Here is an 18,971-nt window from a genome sequence, read left to right as displayed (position 1 = left end):
TTCCCGTCAAAATTTTCATTGTCTATATATTACTTTTATGATATAAAAGATGAACATAAACACAGGAGGGAGCTGGTGAGTCATTTGTTATAACTTTTGTACTTGAGATTGAAATAATAAGATTCCTTTTCATCTTCCTTGGGAGGCTGTGAGCAGGGTTGCCCAGAAAAAATACGCTTTGGAGAGGAAAGAGGATGGACCAGGGGAGGAGAACAAAAGTGGGGCAGGAGGGAATGTGGTTGTAGTGAGCCTAGTAAATTGAGGTTTCAATCTAACATGGAAATATTTCCTCTCATGCAAAGTAACTTTCTTCAGTGGCCAGAGATTGCCTACCTCATTCAAACCACCTTTTGGGAAATTCAGATAAATTAGTGAACTGAGAAGACTGTGTATCCTAAAACAGGGTTGCTGTAAAGATTAATTGAAATAATGACTGACAAGTGTTGGATGTCTGCAGCATAGAGATGGTGACATATTTAGGAATGGTGCCTCACAGTAAGAACCAAATGATTTTAGTTTTTTATTACTAGCTATCACAGAAAGGTAATGTTGTGATTTGAAGGTGGAGAAGCCCTAATGCATTCTGAAATCAAGCACAAAGATGCTTTTGGATTATCGGTATCAGAAGGCAGCATAGTAGGGTCCACTGCCTGTTTTTATAGACTTTTGTTGGAACATAGGCTCATCTGTTTACTTAGTGGCTCCTTTTGTGCTGCAAGAGCAGAGCTAAATAGTTGTGACAGAGACCTTATGGCCCACAAAGTCTGTAGTCTTTACTCTCTGGCCCTTTATAGAAAAAATTTGTCTACCACTGATGTACATCATTGTTACGTTTTTACTTTGCTTTGTTCTTTAACATAAAAATTCTTAAAGGAATTTTTTTTTAAATTAAAAGTGAGGACTTTTATACAGATTAATGCTCAGTCATAACTACAACTAAAAAATAGTTGGAGTAGGGACCCAGCTTCTACTTACACTGTTTAAGTGGAAATGCTTCTATGAATAAAAACAAATGTCATTAGCTACTTATTACAGAATCCTGTCCATAACCAGCACTACTTCTTCACCTACCTTTAGAATATAACTTGCATTCCTAAGGCAGGAGCTGGCCAAACACCTGCCTGCAGGGACGTGCTGCTTCCAAGTGTGCTTGTAGTTCAGCAGTGGGCTTGGAGTCCTGCTGTTTATCCTAGTAATCCATCAAGGTTTATAATCACAAACTGCCTTTTTTCTAATCCTGTCAGAACAAGAATATTTGTTCTCCTGAATAGAAATTAAATGTCAGTCTTCCATATTAAGATAGGTTTAACTTAATATGCTATCATTGGTTAGTTTGATCATAATATTCTAATATCATTTTACTCTTCAACATTTGAGGCACTTCTCTTGTTTAAGGAGCCCATGGTTAGGGGCAGTGCCTTTTAAAAAATTTAAAATTAGGTAGCGATATTTATTTGGGGTTAATACTTGGATGTTTTTAAATGCTTGTAGATGATGTTGAAGTAGATTTCTGATATGAATGTTAAAAGACATGATAAAAATACAAATAAAATAGATTTTGAGATGTGAAATATGTCAACATATGGAAGTTTAATATAGAGAATTAACATTTCATTGTTAGGACACTCCTCAGGTTTCTAAAGCCAGCATTTCAATTGACTTTTCCAGACCATATTTGAAGATGTTAGTGGTTTTGGTGCCTGGCATCGAAGATGGTGTGTTCTTTCTGGAAACTGTATCTCTTACTGGACGTATCCAGATGATGAAAAGCGAAAGGTAATTTAAACAGTACTGGTTCATTGGTGAAAGTCCTGCTTGACATTCATGTACTGTTTTATGCAAGTGTTCCCTCTGGCCCTTACCACCCACTCACGAATTCCTCTGTTTGTGTGCATACTAAGCCATTACAAATGTCCTTGTTATAGACCACAGTGTGTGTATAGTGTATTTGTGTGAAAACTTTATATCCTATCCATTCCCTATGGTTTGACCACTCGTAAAATACCTTAAGGTGTATATTTTTCCTTTTCTGCTAGAATGTTTCATAATTTTTTCATTGATATTTTCAGTTGGAAATATATTAAATCCAATTTTGTATTTTATTAGCTAGTTGACTTATCTATATCTGGGATAAAACAGCAATGGAAAACTACCTACAGGAACAGTGATTTGGCTTTGTTTCTAAAATTTAATAATAGGATTTTGCAAAGTAAAATTATGTCTCATTTTTAAATAAATTAATGTCATTGTCCAAGTAAGATCATTTATTATTCAAACACTGGAAAATAGAAATGACAGAATGAAAAAGGAAAATCAAATCATCCATAACAGAGATAACTATTGTTTATATTTTGGTTGTATATCCTTCTAAACTTTTTAAGTGTATAATATATAATAATTACATACTCATTTATGAATCTTTTTAAAACAAAAGGCAGCATGCTTTTTATAACATGATTTATACTTAGTAATACATTCTGACATCTTTCCACATTAATAAAGATACATTTATAATGTGTTTGATAGCTAAATATACTATATTATAATCATTAATATTATTAGTATTTAAAATTTATTGTGAAATGTTCAAGGCATTCAAAAGGGCTTTAAAAAATTCAGTCAACCTCCGTGTTATCAGTCCAGTTGAAGCTCCCTATGTAATTCTCTCTCTCCCACAGAGATAGCCCCTATCCTAAAATTATTTATTATTCCTGTACATTTCTTTGAATTTTTATTGTACAGGTTGAGTATTTCTTATCTGAAATGCTTAGTTCCAGAATTGGGATGTTTTAAATATTTACATTATACCTGCCAGTTGAATGTCCCCTAATCTGAGAATCCAAAATCTGAGATGTTCCAATGATCATTTTCTTTGAGCATCATGTCAGTGCTCAAAAAGTTTTAGATTTTAAGATTTTTGGATTTGAGATGGTTCAACTTATATATGTATATAAGCAATATATGTTATTGCATTTGCCTGTTTTTAAACATCATACAAATTATATATTGTCTGTATTATTGTGCAACTTGCCTTTTTGGGGTCAATATGGATTGTGAAATTAGTCTAGATTGATAATGTGTAGCTCTCGTTTGTCCCTTTTTCTTGGTCCATTGTAAGAACATATCACAATTTACCTATTCTATTTTGGACACTTAGTTTATTTCCAAATTGTTGCTATTACAAAGAGTGCAGCTGTAATTTAGTTTCTTATATATGTGGATGAGAGTTCTTTCTTGAGTTTTACCTAGTAGTAGAATTGCTGAGTTGTAGGGTTTATACATCTTCAACTTGACACTATATTTTGTCAAATGATTCTCAAGAGTGGTTGTACACTTTTCCTTTCCCACCAGGAGTATCTGAGAGTTCAGAGTTCCCACCAACACTTCATATGTCAGCCTTCTAAACTTTTGTCAGTATGGTAGATGTGAAATGTTATCTCATTTTATTTTTTATCTCTTTGATTACTAGAGTTAGCATCTTTTCTTGTGTGTATGGCCATTTATATTTTCTCTCCTATGAATTTATTTTCTACATTTTATCCATTTTTAAACTCTTTGGTAGATTGCAATTATATTTCTTTAATCTTAGGCTTGGCATGTCTTTTATCTTTATAGAGTCTTTTCACGAACAGAATTTTCTAATGTTGAGGTAATCAGATTTGTCAATTCATTGCTTTATTTTTGCTTTACTGAGTCTTATTTAAGAAACTACCCTGCAGTCATAATGATTTCTCTTATATCTCCTTCTAAAGTTATAGAGTTTTGTACTTCACATTTAATTTACTTAGAGTTGATTTTGTTTTCCATCTGGATAACGAGTGATACCAGCATCATCGAATGGTCAGTCCTTTCCACATTGATCCACAAAGCCATTTCTGGCATGTATCAAGGTATCATATGGATAGATTTATTTTTAGGCTTTCTGTTCTCTTTCCTTTGTTTCTTTTTGTCCCAATCTCAATGACCATAGCTTTAAAATAAATCTTAATATCTGCTAAGGCAAGTCTCCTAACTTGTTCTTATTCAGTAATGTAAGTATTCCCCCCTTATCTGCACTGGATACATATGTTCTAAGACCCTCAGTGAATGCCTAAAACCAGGGACAAACCCAATTACCATCATTCACAACACATTTCTGTTCATGTCTTCCACCCACAAATTTAATGTCTTTTCCGTCTTAACAAAGTACTTAACATGCACCGTGGCCATAAGTTTTGCGGTTTGAGGTGTGACAACAAAAGTAGCTTGAACTTCTTCACAATTTCATGGATGGAGGATTTATTTTTAATGTAGATCTCAGCAACCTCAGCATACGATTTTTTCTTTCTTATTAAGTCAAGAACTTTCACCTTTTCACTTAAAGGAAGCACTTTATGGCTTCTCTTTGGTATAGACAAATTGCGAGCATCACTGCTCTGGCACTTTGGGGCCATTAGTAAGCCAGTTAAGGGTTCCTTGAACACAGGGACTGCAATACTGCAACAGTCAATAACCAAGACAACTACTAAGTGACTAACAGGTGGGTAGGGGGTACAGCATGAATATGCTGGACAAAGGGAAGATTCATATCCCAGGTTAGAAGATGCGAGATTGTACCATGCAACTTAGAACAATGTGCAATTTAAAACTTATGAATTGTTTATTTCCAGAATTTTCCTTTTAACGAAGAAAATGAGAGTATGGATGGATAAGTGGGGGACTACTGTATTACTATTCTTGGCCTTTGCTTTTTCCATACGCACACACGTGCATGGAAATATTACTTTTTATTAACTGAAAATTTCAAATCTACACAAAACTGAAATAGTATAATGAACTCCTAGCTTCATTAATTATTATTTTTAATGTTTTATTTCTCTTTCCACAACACACATACCTTTTTGTTCTTGTTGCTTTGCTATAGTATTTTAAAGCAAATACTAGAATTTATATCACATCATTTCACCTGTGTGAGTCTAGGCTGCAAATTTGTAGTGTTGGCAAATGCCCCAAAGGAAGCCAGGGTTTTAGGTTAGCTTACTATTCTGCATTCTTTCTTCCTCATTGATTTTGGCCTTTGAAGTCTTCTTTGACTTTCTTGTGAGTTCAGTTATCTAATGTTTGGAGAGTTATCTAATGGGAAGACTTTCAGACTATTTAGTGTGCTGTATTTGCCGGAAACATAATACCATGATTTATTTAAATAGCCCCATATTATTGTCATCTAATTTGTTTCAGATTTTTCATTATTATGAAAAAACAGTGACTACCCATGTAAAAATCTGTGTACTTATTTATGTATTTTCTTAGGATAAGTTTCTTTTAGGTGGAATTGTAGGTTCAGAAGATGCTCAATGTTTCATGCTTTCCGATTGCTATTATCAAATTGCCAACCAGTAATAGACCATTATATACTTTCAATAGTTGTGTATAAGAATTTCTACTTCTCACAGTGACCCCAGCCAATCAACAGACAGAGGTTGTCACTGCTCTTTCCATACTTACACAATCTAACATTTTAAAATGGTGTATTTCATTATAATTTCTTTTTTAGAATTTTTAATAGAGTTGACACTTTTATTGTCTATTTATTCATTGTACCCAATGAGTCCCTTTTCCCATTTGTAGAACCATTTGGTCTCACGAATTTTTATCTCCACTTTGTCTCTTTTACCTAGGAATGATACTTCCAACAATCCAAAGCAATTATTTGGCCTTTGCTGTTGTAGATACATAAAAAATATTTATACATAAAATGTGTTTTTATGTATAAATCTAGGTTTCCTTTTATAGAAAGGGAAAAGTGTTAGCTTATAAATAAAAGGTGATTAAATATGTGTTTCTAATTGTTGAAGATTGTTAAGGTACATGGAGTTTCATTATATTTTTTTTCTGTTTGAATTTTTCTATCATAAAGAGTTTTGTAGGATAATTGGCAAGAGCTATCAGTTGAGTTCTATTTTTATATTCAGCAAGAAACAATAATAAATATTGAATATGTTTCTCTAAGTCTAGTGTAACTAAATTTTAATTTTTAAAATTTTAGTTTGTACTAACATAAACACTGCTTAATAACTCAAATAGTTTTCTTTTCTTTTCTTTTTTTTAATAGTTTTATTTTCTACCTAATATTTTTAAAATTTGTTTTTAAAGAATCCCATAGGAAGGATAAATCTGGCCAATTGTACCAGCCGTCAGATAGAACCAGCCAACAGAGAATTTTGTGCAAGACGCAACACTTTTGAATTAATTACTGTCCGGCCACAAAGAGAAGATGACCGAGAGACTCTTGTCAGCCAATGCAGGGATACACTCTGTGTCACCAAGTATGTATTGGTCTATAAATAATTCTATCAATTAAATAACTGATTGCCCACTATATTCTTACCACTGTAAGAAATATCAGAGATGGTCCTTACCTTCAAAAAGTATATAGTTTTAACGAGAAAACAAACACCGCAGCAATAAGAGAATAATCTATAACAACTAGAATAATATAGTTAAGAAAAATATATTCAGATTATATCTTAGCTAATCGTGGTTTCTAATATACTCACAATGTTGGCATTTTCAAGGTAGTTAGTTAATGATTTTTTGGTTAAATTTAAAGACATTATGTGTAGTTGAGGCCGGGCTCAGTGGCTCATGCCTGTAATCCTAGCACTTTGAGAGGCTGAGGTGGGAGAATTGCTTTGAGGCCAGGAGTTTGAGACCAGCCTGAACAACGTAGTGAAACTTCATCTCTAACAAAAAATTTAAAAATTAGCCACACGTGGTTGCATGTGCCTATAGTCCCCGCTACTTGGAAGACTGAGGCAGGAAGATTGCTTGATCCCAGGAGTTTCAGTTGTAGTGAGTTTTAATAATACCACTGCACTCTAGCCCAGGCAATAGAGTGAGACCCTGTCTCAATAAATAAATAGATACATAGATAGACAGACAGACTTTTCATGTATAGTTAAGAAGTCAAGCATTATTCACATCCCTTCCTTTCCATTCCCTAAATACCCTCATTTAATCAGATGACTTACAGAAACAATCTCATTCTGTCCTGCATATTTCTGGTTGGAGATTAACAAAATAAAACTCTTGGGAGTGTCACTTTTTTTTATTACCACTGAGCTCAAGTATAAGATGCAACAGCTTATGGCTAAGAGTCTAAGATACTTTCTCTTGCTTGGATGCCCAAGAGAAATTTGAAGACCACCTTAAATGTACAAAGTTGTGATTAGGTGACAAAAGTTAGAATTTGACAAAATCTTTAGTAATGTGGATATTGCTGGATATTATAGACTGGGAGATGGGTAGAACTAGCTTCATAAGTTTCTAATGTGAAACTATTAGAAAGCTACACCTGAGAGACACTATACTAAAATAGAATAAAGTTGCCAAGAGACTGCCAATTTGTTTTAAAACAGCTAGTTAGAGGACCCATTTTTTTGGAAATTCTCGATGACTAGATTACTTCCAGATTAATTCATTTTAACTCATCCATTCCTTTCCTTGGGAACCTTCTATGTAGCAATGGTATCAGACGGGGCAGGAGAGGCAAAATGGATTTATAACTGTTTTGTTTGCTAGCTACCCTGTCCACGGCCATAGTCAGTGGGGAACCAGCCAAAGTACAGTATCCAAATAGTTCCTGGCCACAGCAGCGTACTTCAGCTGTGTTAAATATTACTCACATTTTTCAGATAAGTTTATTTTTTTACTGGCTGCATAAACCCTCTTAGACTTCTCCATAGACTTTTCCCTGTGGTAGAAATAACTATATCATATGATGCTGTGGCTACTCTGTACCTCATTTACTTGTAGTTTTTCTCATTATGATATTATTGTAACTTGGATGGATGCTCCTTTGCCCAAGCATATGAGTGGTGCATTCTCAATTTAGTCTTGGCTGAGTCTTGAGCTTTTGTTTGATGGCCTAAAACTTATTTCAATTTTTTAATCATAAGAATAATAAACATTCCACAGTTCTGTATTCTCTGTCATATTGATCTATTCCTTACAGGGCCCTTTTGACTGATACATTTTATCTGAATTTAATGTAAATGAAATTTAATAAAAATGAGATCATTTTCATTTCAGCCAACTAAGCTAGCTAGCTTTCCCTTTTTTGATGTAAAAGATTTCTTTTCTGATCAATATTGCCTACTTTAAAATAGCAACTACACATTTGAACTATTATAAATGCTTTATCACATGGGGAGGCAATATTTTGCAGTAGAGCTTTTGAGTCAACAGACTTAAGTTTTTAAATTGTGACTCAGTGACTTACCAAATGTAACCATGGCAGGCCACTTAATTTTGCTGGTTCTCTGAATTCTCCTGTGTCAAAAGGGAAAAGCAAACTGCCCAGAGTGACAATAGGCATTAACGGGTAGACATACTTAGCACAGTGTCGAGCATATGGAATGAATTAAACAAATGGGCACAATTGACTACTAGGAGATGATCAACTCATCACTTATTTATGCTTATGCCATTTCTAGTACTGATGGGGAGAAACTGTAAAGATGCAGAATGAATATAGTGTGATGGTCTAGCTATGAGTTAGGGAATTCCCTCGTTCCTAGCCCTACCTGCCCCATCGACTAGTTATTCATTCAACTTGTAGCTAAATATGAATGCAAGGGAGAGATCCTTTTTTTTTTTGAGACAGTATCACTTTGTTGCCCAGGCTAGAGTGAGTGCTGTGACGTCAGCCTAGCTCACAGCAACCTCAAACTCTTGGGCTCAAGCAATCCTGCTGCCTCAGCCTCCCAAGTAGCTGGGACTACAGGCATGCACCACCATACCCGGCTAATTTTTTCTATATATATATATTAGTTGGCCAATTAATTTCCTTCTATTTATAGTAGAGACGGGGTCTCATTCTTGCTCAGGCTGGTTTTGAACTCCTGACCTCGAGCAGTCTGCCCGCCTTGGCCTCCCAGAGTGCTAGGATTACAGGTGTGAGCCACTGCACCCTGCCGCAAGGAAGAGATTCTTGATAGAGACAGAGGTTGGGATACACGAAATCTTAGGATCTTTAGATAGTTTATTGTAAATACCATGTTTTGCTAAAATAGTATGACAAAAATAATGAGAGGCAGTGCAAAATAGCATTGCCTATAAAACCAGGTGAAGGTCCTATGATTCCAGTAGCCAAAGTGGGCATAATTTCACTCTATTGGGCTTGAGAAGCACGTCATTAGGCGGCCCTGATTACCATCTGTAAGAGATGGTAAAGAGCAACCCATTTTACTGGTTTGTTTAGCCATTTTTTTTCTAGCAAGAATACATGGAGGTATGGAATGAGGGGAAGAGAATCCTGACTTCTTATTCTCTGTTCCTGTAGGAACTGGCTGTCTGCAGATACTAAAGAAGAACGGGATCTCTGGATGCAAAAACTCAATCAAGTTCTTGTTGATATTCGCCTTTGGCAGCCTGATGCTTGCTACAAACCCCTCGGAAAGCCTTGAATTGTGAGAAATTTCCATGCCGTGTATAAGTTTTTTAGCTCTTTCATAAATGTATCTTAAGAAACACACTTAAGAGCATCAGATTTGCTGATTGCATTTTATGCTTTAAATACAGAAGGGTTTGTGCCAATATTCACTACATAATATGCAGTATTTATATCTTTTGTATGTAAAACTTTAACTGATTTCTCTTCTGTCATTCATAAATGATTGGAAGTAAATTCATTACAGATGATATTGCTAAATCTTAATTTAAAAGCCTTATTTTCCTAGAAATCTAATTTTTCTGTTATTCATGACAAAATATTTTTTTAGAATAGAAAATTCTGAGTTTTCTTCTTGGAGCTGTGGGTCTTGACGTAGCAAGGTCTTCCAAGGATTGGAGACAGAACCCTCAGATTTGATGATCTGTAGCCTCAGGATTTTTTTCTAAAGGTTCTCATCATTTATTGGCCATTTGTTACCAGAGTACTAAAAAATAAAATGTCTAAGGCCTTTACAGAAAGATTTTAATAATGGAGACGAGAACTTTTTCAAATAGGAAATGTATATTGGTTTAAAGCTTGAAGCTGCCCTCAAAAAAGCCATGTAGACTTAGGGGATAGTGTGAGATTTGGGAGTTGAGTATTTTATATAGAAGAGTTAATAATCACATGGTTTACATTTACTCCGTTACTATATGCAGTGTGGTGCACATTTTCATAGAATTCAGGCTTTATTAAGGTAATTATTTTTGCTGTATAGCTTACAGACTTCTGAAATACAATTAGCATGTTAATTTTTTCTGCTCCTGTAACAACAACAAATGTAAATTGAAGAATCTTTATACAAAGTAAACTTTTACCAAGCTGCTATGGATTAACATTTGGCTTGCCAAAGTTCTTGATTTTTTTTTTAATGTCCACATAAAGATCTAGAAACCCATTTTGAAATCATTTGAAAAACTATTAAGTCATATATCACCTTTAAAAGCCTAGTGCCTTTTTTATTATTATAAAATATTATAAAGCATGGTCTCAACTTTTAAATACACTGAATTTTTTCTGAATTATTAAAGTTATTGACGATCTCATTTATAAACACTAAATTCTGTCACCTCCTGTCATTTTATTTTTTATTCTTTCAAATGTGTTTTTTTCTTATATATATGTAAAAATATATTTTATGACCTCTTACCCTAATAAATACTTGTAAATGGCTAAAGGAATCAGTTACTAAAGAAATATACTTTAAATGTGTGGTGTGGCTGCTCTACCTCCCTGGGCTGCGGGGCTTCTTGGGTTTATTCCAGAGGAGCGTCTCATTCCTTTTTCTATCTCTAGCCTGGTTCAGCTTATTGTGCATTCTGAGGGTTGCTGTTTATGCACAGATGGATGAGGGATCTATCTCTGAGACGTTTCAACCAAATATGGACATGGGACGGGCATTTCAGGAGCTGGAGGATGATCCCAAGTCCCCAGCAGAGACTGAATGGATGAGTGATATCAGTCAAAACAGGGCATGGCTTTGATGGGACTGAGAAGGTCCTTTGTATTTATTTGCAGACTTGCATTTATTTTTGAGTAGGCATTCAAAACACAAAAGCAAGGTACAAAATTCAAAAGGCACAAAGAAGTTAAAAATTCAATCTGCTCCCTTTGTCATAACCACTTTTATCATTTTTTGTGTGTCCTTCCAGAGGACACTATTGCTTAGAATGTTTATAATCTTTTGTTTATAAAAATAATTCCATACATACTATTTGTTATAAATTAAAGGAAAAAACTACAACAGTATTTCTTAGATATCATTCCATCTTAATATATAGAGATGTCTATAAAGATCAATTTCAGAGGAAACTTATTTTTAAGGTGATTATGGGACATCAAGTTAGAAATACCCTATAAATAGTTGAAAATACTGCTCTGAAGATTTCAGTGTCATCTGCCTAGGAAGGGTTGTTGACACCATTAGAGTGAATTAGATCATCCAGGTAGTATGATGTGGGAAGAGAAGAAAGAACAAAAGGAGAGCACCATTCTTCAGGGGAAAGGTGAAAAAGGATGGATGATGATTGTCTTGTGTGACAGAAAAACAAGAGTGGTGTCTGGTGAGACCAAAAGAGAAAATTAAGATTCAGACCACAAAATCAAAGCAGGTTAAAGAACATGTGAACTGATATTTGGAGCTGTCATTTCAATAAAATGTTTCAGATAAAATGTTAATATCAGGTTATAATGAAATTCATATAGGAAAACAACAGATTTGATTGCATAAAAAAAATTCCTGTCTGATAAATGTTTATAAACGAAGTTCAAATACAAGCAACAGACAAGGAGAAATTGTTTATAACATTTAATAATCAAAGAATAAATATGCAAAAATATAAAGAGCTCCTATGACTGGCTATCACTGAGCATTTACTATATCAAAGGCATTATTCTTGGTGTCTTGTATGTGTTATTTCATATCATCTTCACATGACCCTATGAAATAGGCATTGAAACTAAAACATGGGTAACTTTTCTGAGGCCACACACTTAGCAAGTGGCAGACCAGGATTTGAAGCCTGCTTAGGACTTCACAGAGGGAAATTGTGAAGCAGAACAGGAAAAAAAAAAAAAGAAAAAGAGAAGAGATCGACAAGGATCAAACCAAGAGAGGCTCAGAGCCCAGTGAAGGGGTTGTGGGGAATCCTGTTTCCCCATCCCACACACCTTCGGTAATTAGTGGGTTACACTAACTTGTTTAGAAGCCTTTTCACCCCTGTGAGCCTGGGTGCTGCTGCAGCCACTGAGTTGTGTGGAGAACTGGTGTGATCCTGGAGCTTGGACATTCATGCAGGCTTCCCTCTAGGGGAGGGGGCCTGGAGGAACTGGAGACCTGGCTCTCTTCCATCCAGACTCATTCCTCCCCACCCCTCCCCTGCCCATTGCAGCCGGGAGGGCAGATTGAGACTTTTGGGAGTAGCTGCCTCTCTTCACCTGTGCCTTCCTCCAGTCTGGGGTTTCCACAGAGAGTGGGGCCCATACCTTCCCCCTTGGGTTCCTGTGGTGGACCCAGAGGTGCTGGTCAGGGACTTCCCTGCCTACTGGCACTCAGGTGCATACCAGCAGGTCAGACACTCAGGCCAGATCCTATACCCCCAGAATTTGTGTGGATTGTTAGGGGGCACAAGGGAGAGATTTGAGAGCTTGACTTGGGAGGTGAGGGAGCCCACATGGGCAGAACTGACAGGAGAATACAGTGGGGGTCTGAGCCACAGGAAAGTTGAGCTGCACCATTGCTGTGGAGCGCAGTGCACTGGGGCACCTGTTTGCAACCAGACACTGAGGGAGCCTCTAGGTGCAGGGATAGCAAGAGAAGAGCAGAGCTCACTCCTAGAACCAGTTGGTGAATTACCGACTGCCCTTCCTCCATGAGCATTCTTTCCAGTTTGAGGAGACCAATTTGGCCCTTCTCCCAGCAGCTTTTCTCAAGGGCCTGGAATATTACCTTTGAGCCCAGCTGAGACTTTGTAACCTGCCCAGCCTTATTCCCCTACCCACCTCTGTTGTGGAGAACAAGCTATCCCCTGAGAGCTACTAAGCCCCTCCCACTGCCTGGGGTATTCAAGTGCTTCTCCTGAGGGGCTAAAGCCTATGTCAGGCACCAAAGAACGTCTCTGCAGTTGGTTCTTTTCTGCAAGTATCAACTACTGACAGGGAGAATAACTGTATAGTTCATTACAGCATTTACTGACTCAATCAAACAGGGCCTGGCCAATTCTTACAAGCACCACCCACCAACAACTCAGAGATTAAGCTGGGGATCCCAGTATAACCCACACTGCTGGAAAGAGGGGGAGACAGCAGAATAGAAGCAACCCAAGAGAGCACTGCTTTTTAGGAGAGGAATAAAAATTACAGGCAGCTTGAGCTGTGAGGGGTCTCCATCCACTGCAGACCTCTAGGCTGACCTGGGAGCTAGTCAGTTTCTATGCCGAGACATTGCGTCAGAGAGTAGGTGCAGCAGAGATCTGGTGACTGTCACTCCTGGGTCTCTGCCACAGACGTCATCCTGAGTGATCTGGTGCACAGAGCCAGGTCTGCTTGGGACCCAGCCGTCTAGCAGTAGCCTTTGCATCACGCCTGCCGGGCTGGTGAGGGAGCAGACAGAACAGAAGCTCCTCTTTGTCGTGCCCTGTGATTGGGGGCTGAGGATGCCTCCCACCCTGTGTGGGACCTGAGCAGACAAGGAGCCACAGATGCCACAGGCACCACCTGGAAAGCCTTGGGCGACAGCCTCAGCAGGTCCTAGGTGTAGGGGGAGAACCTTGGTCGACCAGCAGCTCTGGCCTGCCTATGAGGTTCATAGACCGCTGAGACAGACTCCTGCCTGCGCAATTGGGCATCGGTAGTCTCCATGCTGGCAGAACAGCCCTCCATATGTGCAGCTCTGCCCCTGTAAGCCCCAGAGCCAGCTCTGAAACCCTTGCTGTGTCTAAGGCTCTGCCCCTGTAGCTCCAGGGCCCCCGCTGGGCATGTATTTCTTTAGGTTTATCCTGTTTGGAGTCCACTCACCTTCTTGACTCTGTAGATTTATGCTTTTTGCCAAATTTGGGAAATGTTAGCCATTATTTCTTCAAATACATTTCATGTCCAATCTCGTTCTTCTCTCCTTTTTGGACTCCAATGACATGCATGTTAGATCTTTTGTGATGATCCTGCAGGTCCCTCATGCTTTGTTTATTTTTCCCCCAGTCTATATTCTCCCTATTGTTTAGACTGAATAATTTCTTTTGTTCTATCTTCCAATTTACTAATGCTTTCTTCTATTCTCTCCATTCTGCTGTTAAGCCATCTGTAGAGTTTTTAATTTTGATAATTATGTTTTTTTTTTTGTTTTTTTTGAGACAGAGTCTCGCTTTCCTGCCCAGGCTAGAGTGAGTGCCATGGCGTCAGCCCAGCTCACAGCAACCTCAAACTCCTGGGCTCAAGCGATCCTCCTGCCTCAGCCTCCTGAGTAGCTGGGACTACAGGCACGAGCCACCATGCCTGGCTGATTTTTATATTATATATATTAGTTGGCCAATTAATTTCTTTCTATTTTTATGGTAGAGACGGGGTCTTGCTCAGGCTGGTTTTGAACTCCTGACCTCGAGCAATCCGCCCGCCTCGGCCTCCCAGAGTGCTAGGATTACAGGCGCGAGCCACCGCGCCCGGCCGATAATTATGTTTTTAGTTCAAAATTTTCCACTTTATTCTTCTTTATATCTTCTATTTTTTTGCTGAGACTTCCTATTTTTTTCATTTATTTCAAGCATGTTCATAGTTGCTCACTGAAGCACTTTTACCGCAACTGATTTAAAATCTTCCTCAGATAATTCCAACAGCTGTGTGATTTCTATGTTGGCATCTGTTGTCTTTTCTCACACAAGTTGGGTTTTTCCTGGTCTTGGTATAAGTGATTTTTAAATCGTATTATGGACATTTAGAGTGCTATGTTACGAGACTCTGGATTTTATTTAAACCTTGTGTTGTAGCAGGTCTCCTCTTACATCATGTCAAGTGGGAGGTGAATGCCCAGGTTCTTCACTCACCTTCCGTTGACACTGGGGAGGGGCGAGACCCCTTGTTAGTGCTGGGGAGGGGCAGGAGTCTAGGCCCTTGTAGGCCTCTGTTATATCTCCCTGGCTGGGAGGAGGGCACCTCATTATTGTTCCCCAAGTAATCTTCATTGCCACTGAGGAGGACAGGGAGAAAGCTTTGTCACTGCTGGATGGCAATGAAGGTTCTGACTTCTTTTTTTTTTTTTTTTTTTTTTGAGACACAGGCTCACTTTGTTGCCCAGGCTAGAGTGAGTGCCATGGCATCAGCCTAGCTCACAGCAACCCTCAAACTCCTGGGCTCAAGCGATCCGAGTGGCTGGGACTACAGGCATGCGCCACCATGCCCAGCTAATTTTTTCTATATATATTAGTTGGCCAATTAATTTCTTTCTATTTATATATAGTAGAGACGGGGTCTCGCTCTTGCTCAGGCTGGTTTCGAACTCCTGACCTCGAGCTATCCACCCGCCTCGGCCTCCCAGAGTGCTAGGATTACAGGCGTGAGCCACCGCACCTGGCCAAGTTCCGACTTCTTATTGACCTCCTCTGACACTGGTGGGGAGAATCGGGTGCCTCACACTGGTGGGGAGTATCAGGGGTGCCTCATTACCACTGGGTAGGGCTGGAAGCCTAGGATCCCACATGGCCTCTCCTGACACAGTAAGGGCTACTCATTACTGGTGGTCAAGGGTAGAAGTCTAGGTAACCCATTTGGCATTTGCTAACACGGGTGGGGTTAGGAACATGCTTTTCTGCTGTAATGTTTGGCTAGGATAGAGTGATTATTGTTTAAGTTTTCACTCTTGCCTGGCTGTTCTTTTCTGGTCCTTTGGCTACAGAGTGCAGGGTTTCCTTGGGGTTTTTCTTTATAGCCATCGACATTTCTGGATTGCCGGCTTCTCTAGCATCCAGTCCGGTGCACATCATGCAATAAGAAAACCTGGAGAACTCACTGTCATGCTGTTGCTTGGGTCTCCAGATTTTTAGATGGCCTTCCTTTTACTTCTCACCTCGCAATCTTTTTATGTTTGTTTTATATATAATGCTCAGGGTTTTAGCTATACTTAGCAGGAAGCATTGGGAGAAATTTATCTACTTTATTTTGGTCTTGATTGAGGTTTAACAGTATGTAATTTGCAGGGTTCTTAAGCATGTCTTGTGGGATTTAATTATGTTAATTTAAATGATCCTCTCTATTATGGAGTAAATTTTCTTCTTTAATCAATTTTATCAAGAAGTGTTCCTAAAGCCATGGTTTCTTTTTTTATTTTTATTTTTATTTTTTTTGAGACAGAGTCTCGCTTTGTTGCCCAGGCTAGAGTGAGTGCTGCAGCGTCAGCCTAGATCACAGCAACCTCAAACTCCTGGGCTCAAGCAATCCTGCTGCCTCAGCCTCCCGAGTGGCTGGGCCTACAGGCATGCGCTACCATGCCCGGCTAATTTTTTCTATATATATTAGTTGACCAATTAATTTCTTTCTATTTATAGTAGAGACAGAGTCTTGCTCTTGCTCAGGCTGGTTTCGAACTCCTGACCTCGAGCAATCCTTCTGCCTCGGCTTCCAAGAGTGCTAGGATTACAGGTGTGAGCCACCACGTCCTGCCAAGCTGTGGGTTCTTTTTATTCACCTAGGCAATTTTGGTAGATTACTATAAGGTTGAATATCTTTGCGTGTGTTTATTGGTCCTATGTATTGCTTTATTTGTGAATTCCATATTTGTGTCCTTTGTCTATTTTTCAATTGTCCTTATTATTTGATTTATATGTTAGGAGTATTAATGTTTGGTTGTATATGGTTGCATTTATGCTCAGCTCCTTTATTAGCTATGCATTCCTTAGATACAAATTGAATATTCTAGTACCTACCACATAGATCTTTCGGAAGCATTAAATAAGACGATGTATGTTAACTCCTTAGACCAGTAAATTCCTAATAAATGACAGTGATTATTTATTAACTGCCCAAGGAGATATGAATAGAAGCAGATATAAATCTGATTAGGCTAGTTGTTTTCCCAACACCAAACTTTCTGCTCTTGCCCTCTGGAGTTAGAGGTTGCTGGGAATTTGAAAATGCCTAGAAATTCCCTTGGCAAAGTTTAACACTTTATGGCATTTATTGAAGTTTTTTCACAGAGAAAATAACACTAATACTATTGCCTACTCTCAGTATCACATATTTTTCTTCATTTCACAACTTGAGAAGTTAAAACAACTTTTACTTCTATAAAAGCATATAAAAATGAACTTAATCTGCTTTCTTCCAAAAGTTAATTTTTTAATGCAAATTATGTAATTAAAATAATAACATTTACTTCACAAGCAAGATTCAGCAGTTTGGGTATATAGTATATGAGGTCTAACAAAATGTGAGACTTTAGACTGGAAAGATAAAGGTTTAGAGGGGATAGAAAATTTAATATTCTAGGCATACTGTAGATGCTCCATATTGCCTATTATTTTGTTCAGTCCTTAGGAATGTTCTGTGGCCTTTGAGACTGATAAACAGGGCACAGTTAGCTTGACCCCACTTCTCACAGTTCATTTGAAATAAACATAGAGGAAGGCATCTTCCAATCTTCTGGTCACAGGTTATAGTTGAAAGTTGTAATGAAATTTTAGAGTGCTATGAAACCAAGAACAATGTATTCTAAATCAAAGCAAATATTAAAATTGATGAGAAAGAGGTACAAGAGCTTCAACTATACCAAACAAACAAAAAATTTTAAATGCAGGAAATGTTATATAAGTAATCTTCTGAGAATAAAAACTGAGAAAAAACACAAATTGATCAAATCATTCATCTACTTTTTGGTTAGACAGTTGAGAAAGGAATAATTTAATGGAAGAAAACACCTTGGCACAGAACACCAAACTAGGCATTAAAAGAAAGACCTGGATATAAGCACCTTTTCTATAACTTAATTCTGTATTTAACTCTGAACATCTGACTTCCTGATTTGTAAAATGAAAACAAAACTGATGGTTTTCGTGATGTGCAAAATCCTTTATGAAGCTTAACCTTGGGTATTTGGCTGTAGGTCCCTTAATAGAAAGAACGAGGTATTGCCCGTTAAGTGAGAAGTTGATCTCACTGAACATGGTGCATGGCACACAGTTGATGCTCAATAAATGAATGTGCATTTAACCAATTAAAATCTATTACCAATTTGAATGTGGTTTGGAATAAATCCCAGCAGGTAGCACTAGGAGGTCTCTAAGGCTATTTTCACAGAATTCTAGTCCAGCAAAGTTAACAAAAATGTATTTTAGCAGGTGGCCCTGAGTTCCTCTGAAATAGCAGATGTCCTTGTTTTGGAAAATTCCTTGAGACATGCTGCAGAGACTGTAGTGATTCTCCCTTTCCATAGTGATAGAGCTCTTAGCAGGGCATATGGCTGCTCATATTAAAGACTACATTTCCCAGTCTCCCCTGCAGGCCAGAGTGACCATGTGACTGGGTTCTGGCCAATAAGATATAAGCAGAAGGTTTGTAGTAGCTTTTGGGATCCTTCCTTAAGAGATGCTTAGCCTGTGCCCTTTGCTCCTTTTCTTTGTTCTGACTGCTCTCTAGATGCCATCACCTTAGAGCTTGAGGAAGAAAGCCAGGCATTAGGGTATGAACATTCGAGACCCTGATAATTTTGTGGATCACAGTTATTTACCACACCATCCCTTGAGCAGAAGTAAATATATCTTGTTCATGGTGGGAGAAACTAATCCCAACAGGTAAAGTCCTGAGGGTTGGTAGGAAACAATGACAAAGAGGGTGTTTGACTACTCAGCCCAAGAACGGGCTTGGAGCATGGGAGTGGGGGAAAAGCTGGAGAAAACAGAAGTTTAGACGTGAGATGGTTGGCCAAGGAGAGGTTTCTAAGGCATCTTTCTCCAGCCCTGTGAAATAGTTCATAAAGTCGGCTGAATCATTCTTTTTCCTTTGTTCCCTTCCTTCTTCT

General features: G+C 38.1%; 1 protein-coding gene across 2 annotated transcripts in view; it reads left to right on the top strand.

The window, feature by feature from the left end:
• The window catches only part of ANLN (anillin, actin binding protein), a 61,795-nt gene extending 51,146 nt beyond the window's left edge, over nucleotides 1–10,649 (top strand). For both annotated transcript variants that reach the window (XM_076006308.1, XM_012777569.3), the window contains exons 22-24: nucleotides 1,669–1,776; nucleotides 6,133–6,305; nucleotides 9,323–10,649. In XM_076006308.1, the coding sequence (XP_075862423.1) occupies nucleotides 1,669–1,776; nucleotides 6,133–6,305; nucleotides 9,323–9,446 (405 nt within the window). In that variant the 3' untranslated portion in view covers nucleotides 9,447–10,649. The remainder of the gene's footprint in view (nucleotides 1–1,668; nucleotides 1,777–6,132; nucleotides 6,306–9,322) is intronic.
• Nucleotides 10,650–18,971: the final 8,322 nt, after the last annotated feature.

This window comes from Microcebus murinus, chromosome 9 (assembly GCF_040939455.1).
Source record: "Microcebus murinus isolate Inina chromosome 9, M.murinus_Inina_mat1.0, whole genome shotgun sequence".
In the NCBI taxonomy this organism is placed as follows: domain Eukaryota; kingdom Metazoa; phylum Chordata; class Mammalia; order Primates; family Cheirogaleidae; genus Microcebus; species Microcebus murinus.
The sequence above is the reverse complement of the archived record's forward strand: the minus strand, read 5'-3'. Positions and strand labels throughout refer to the sequence as shown.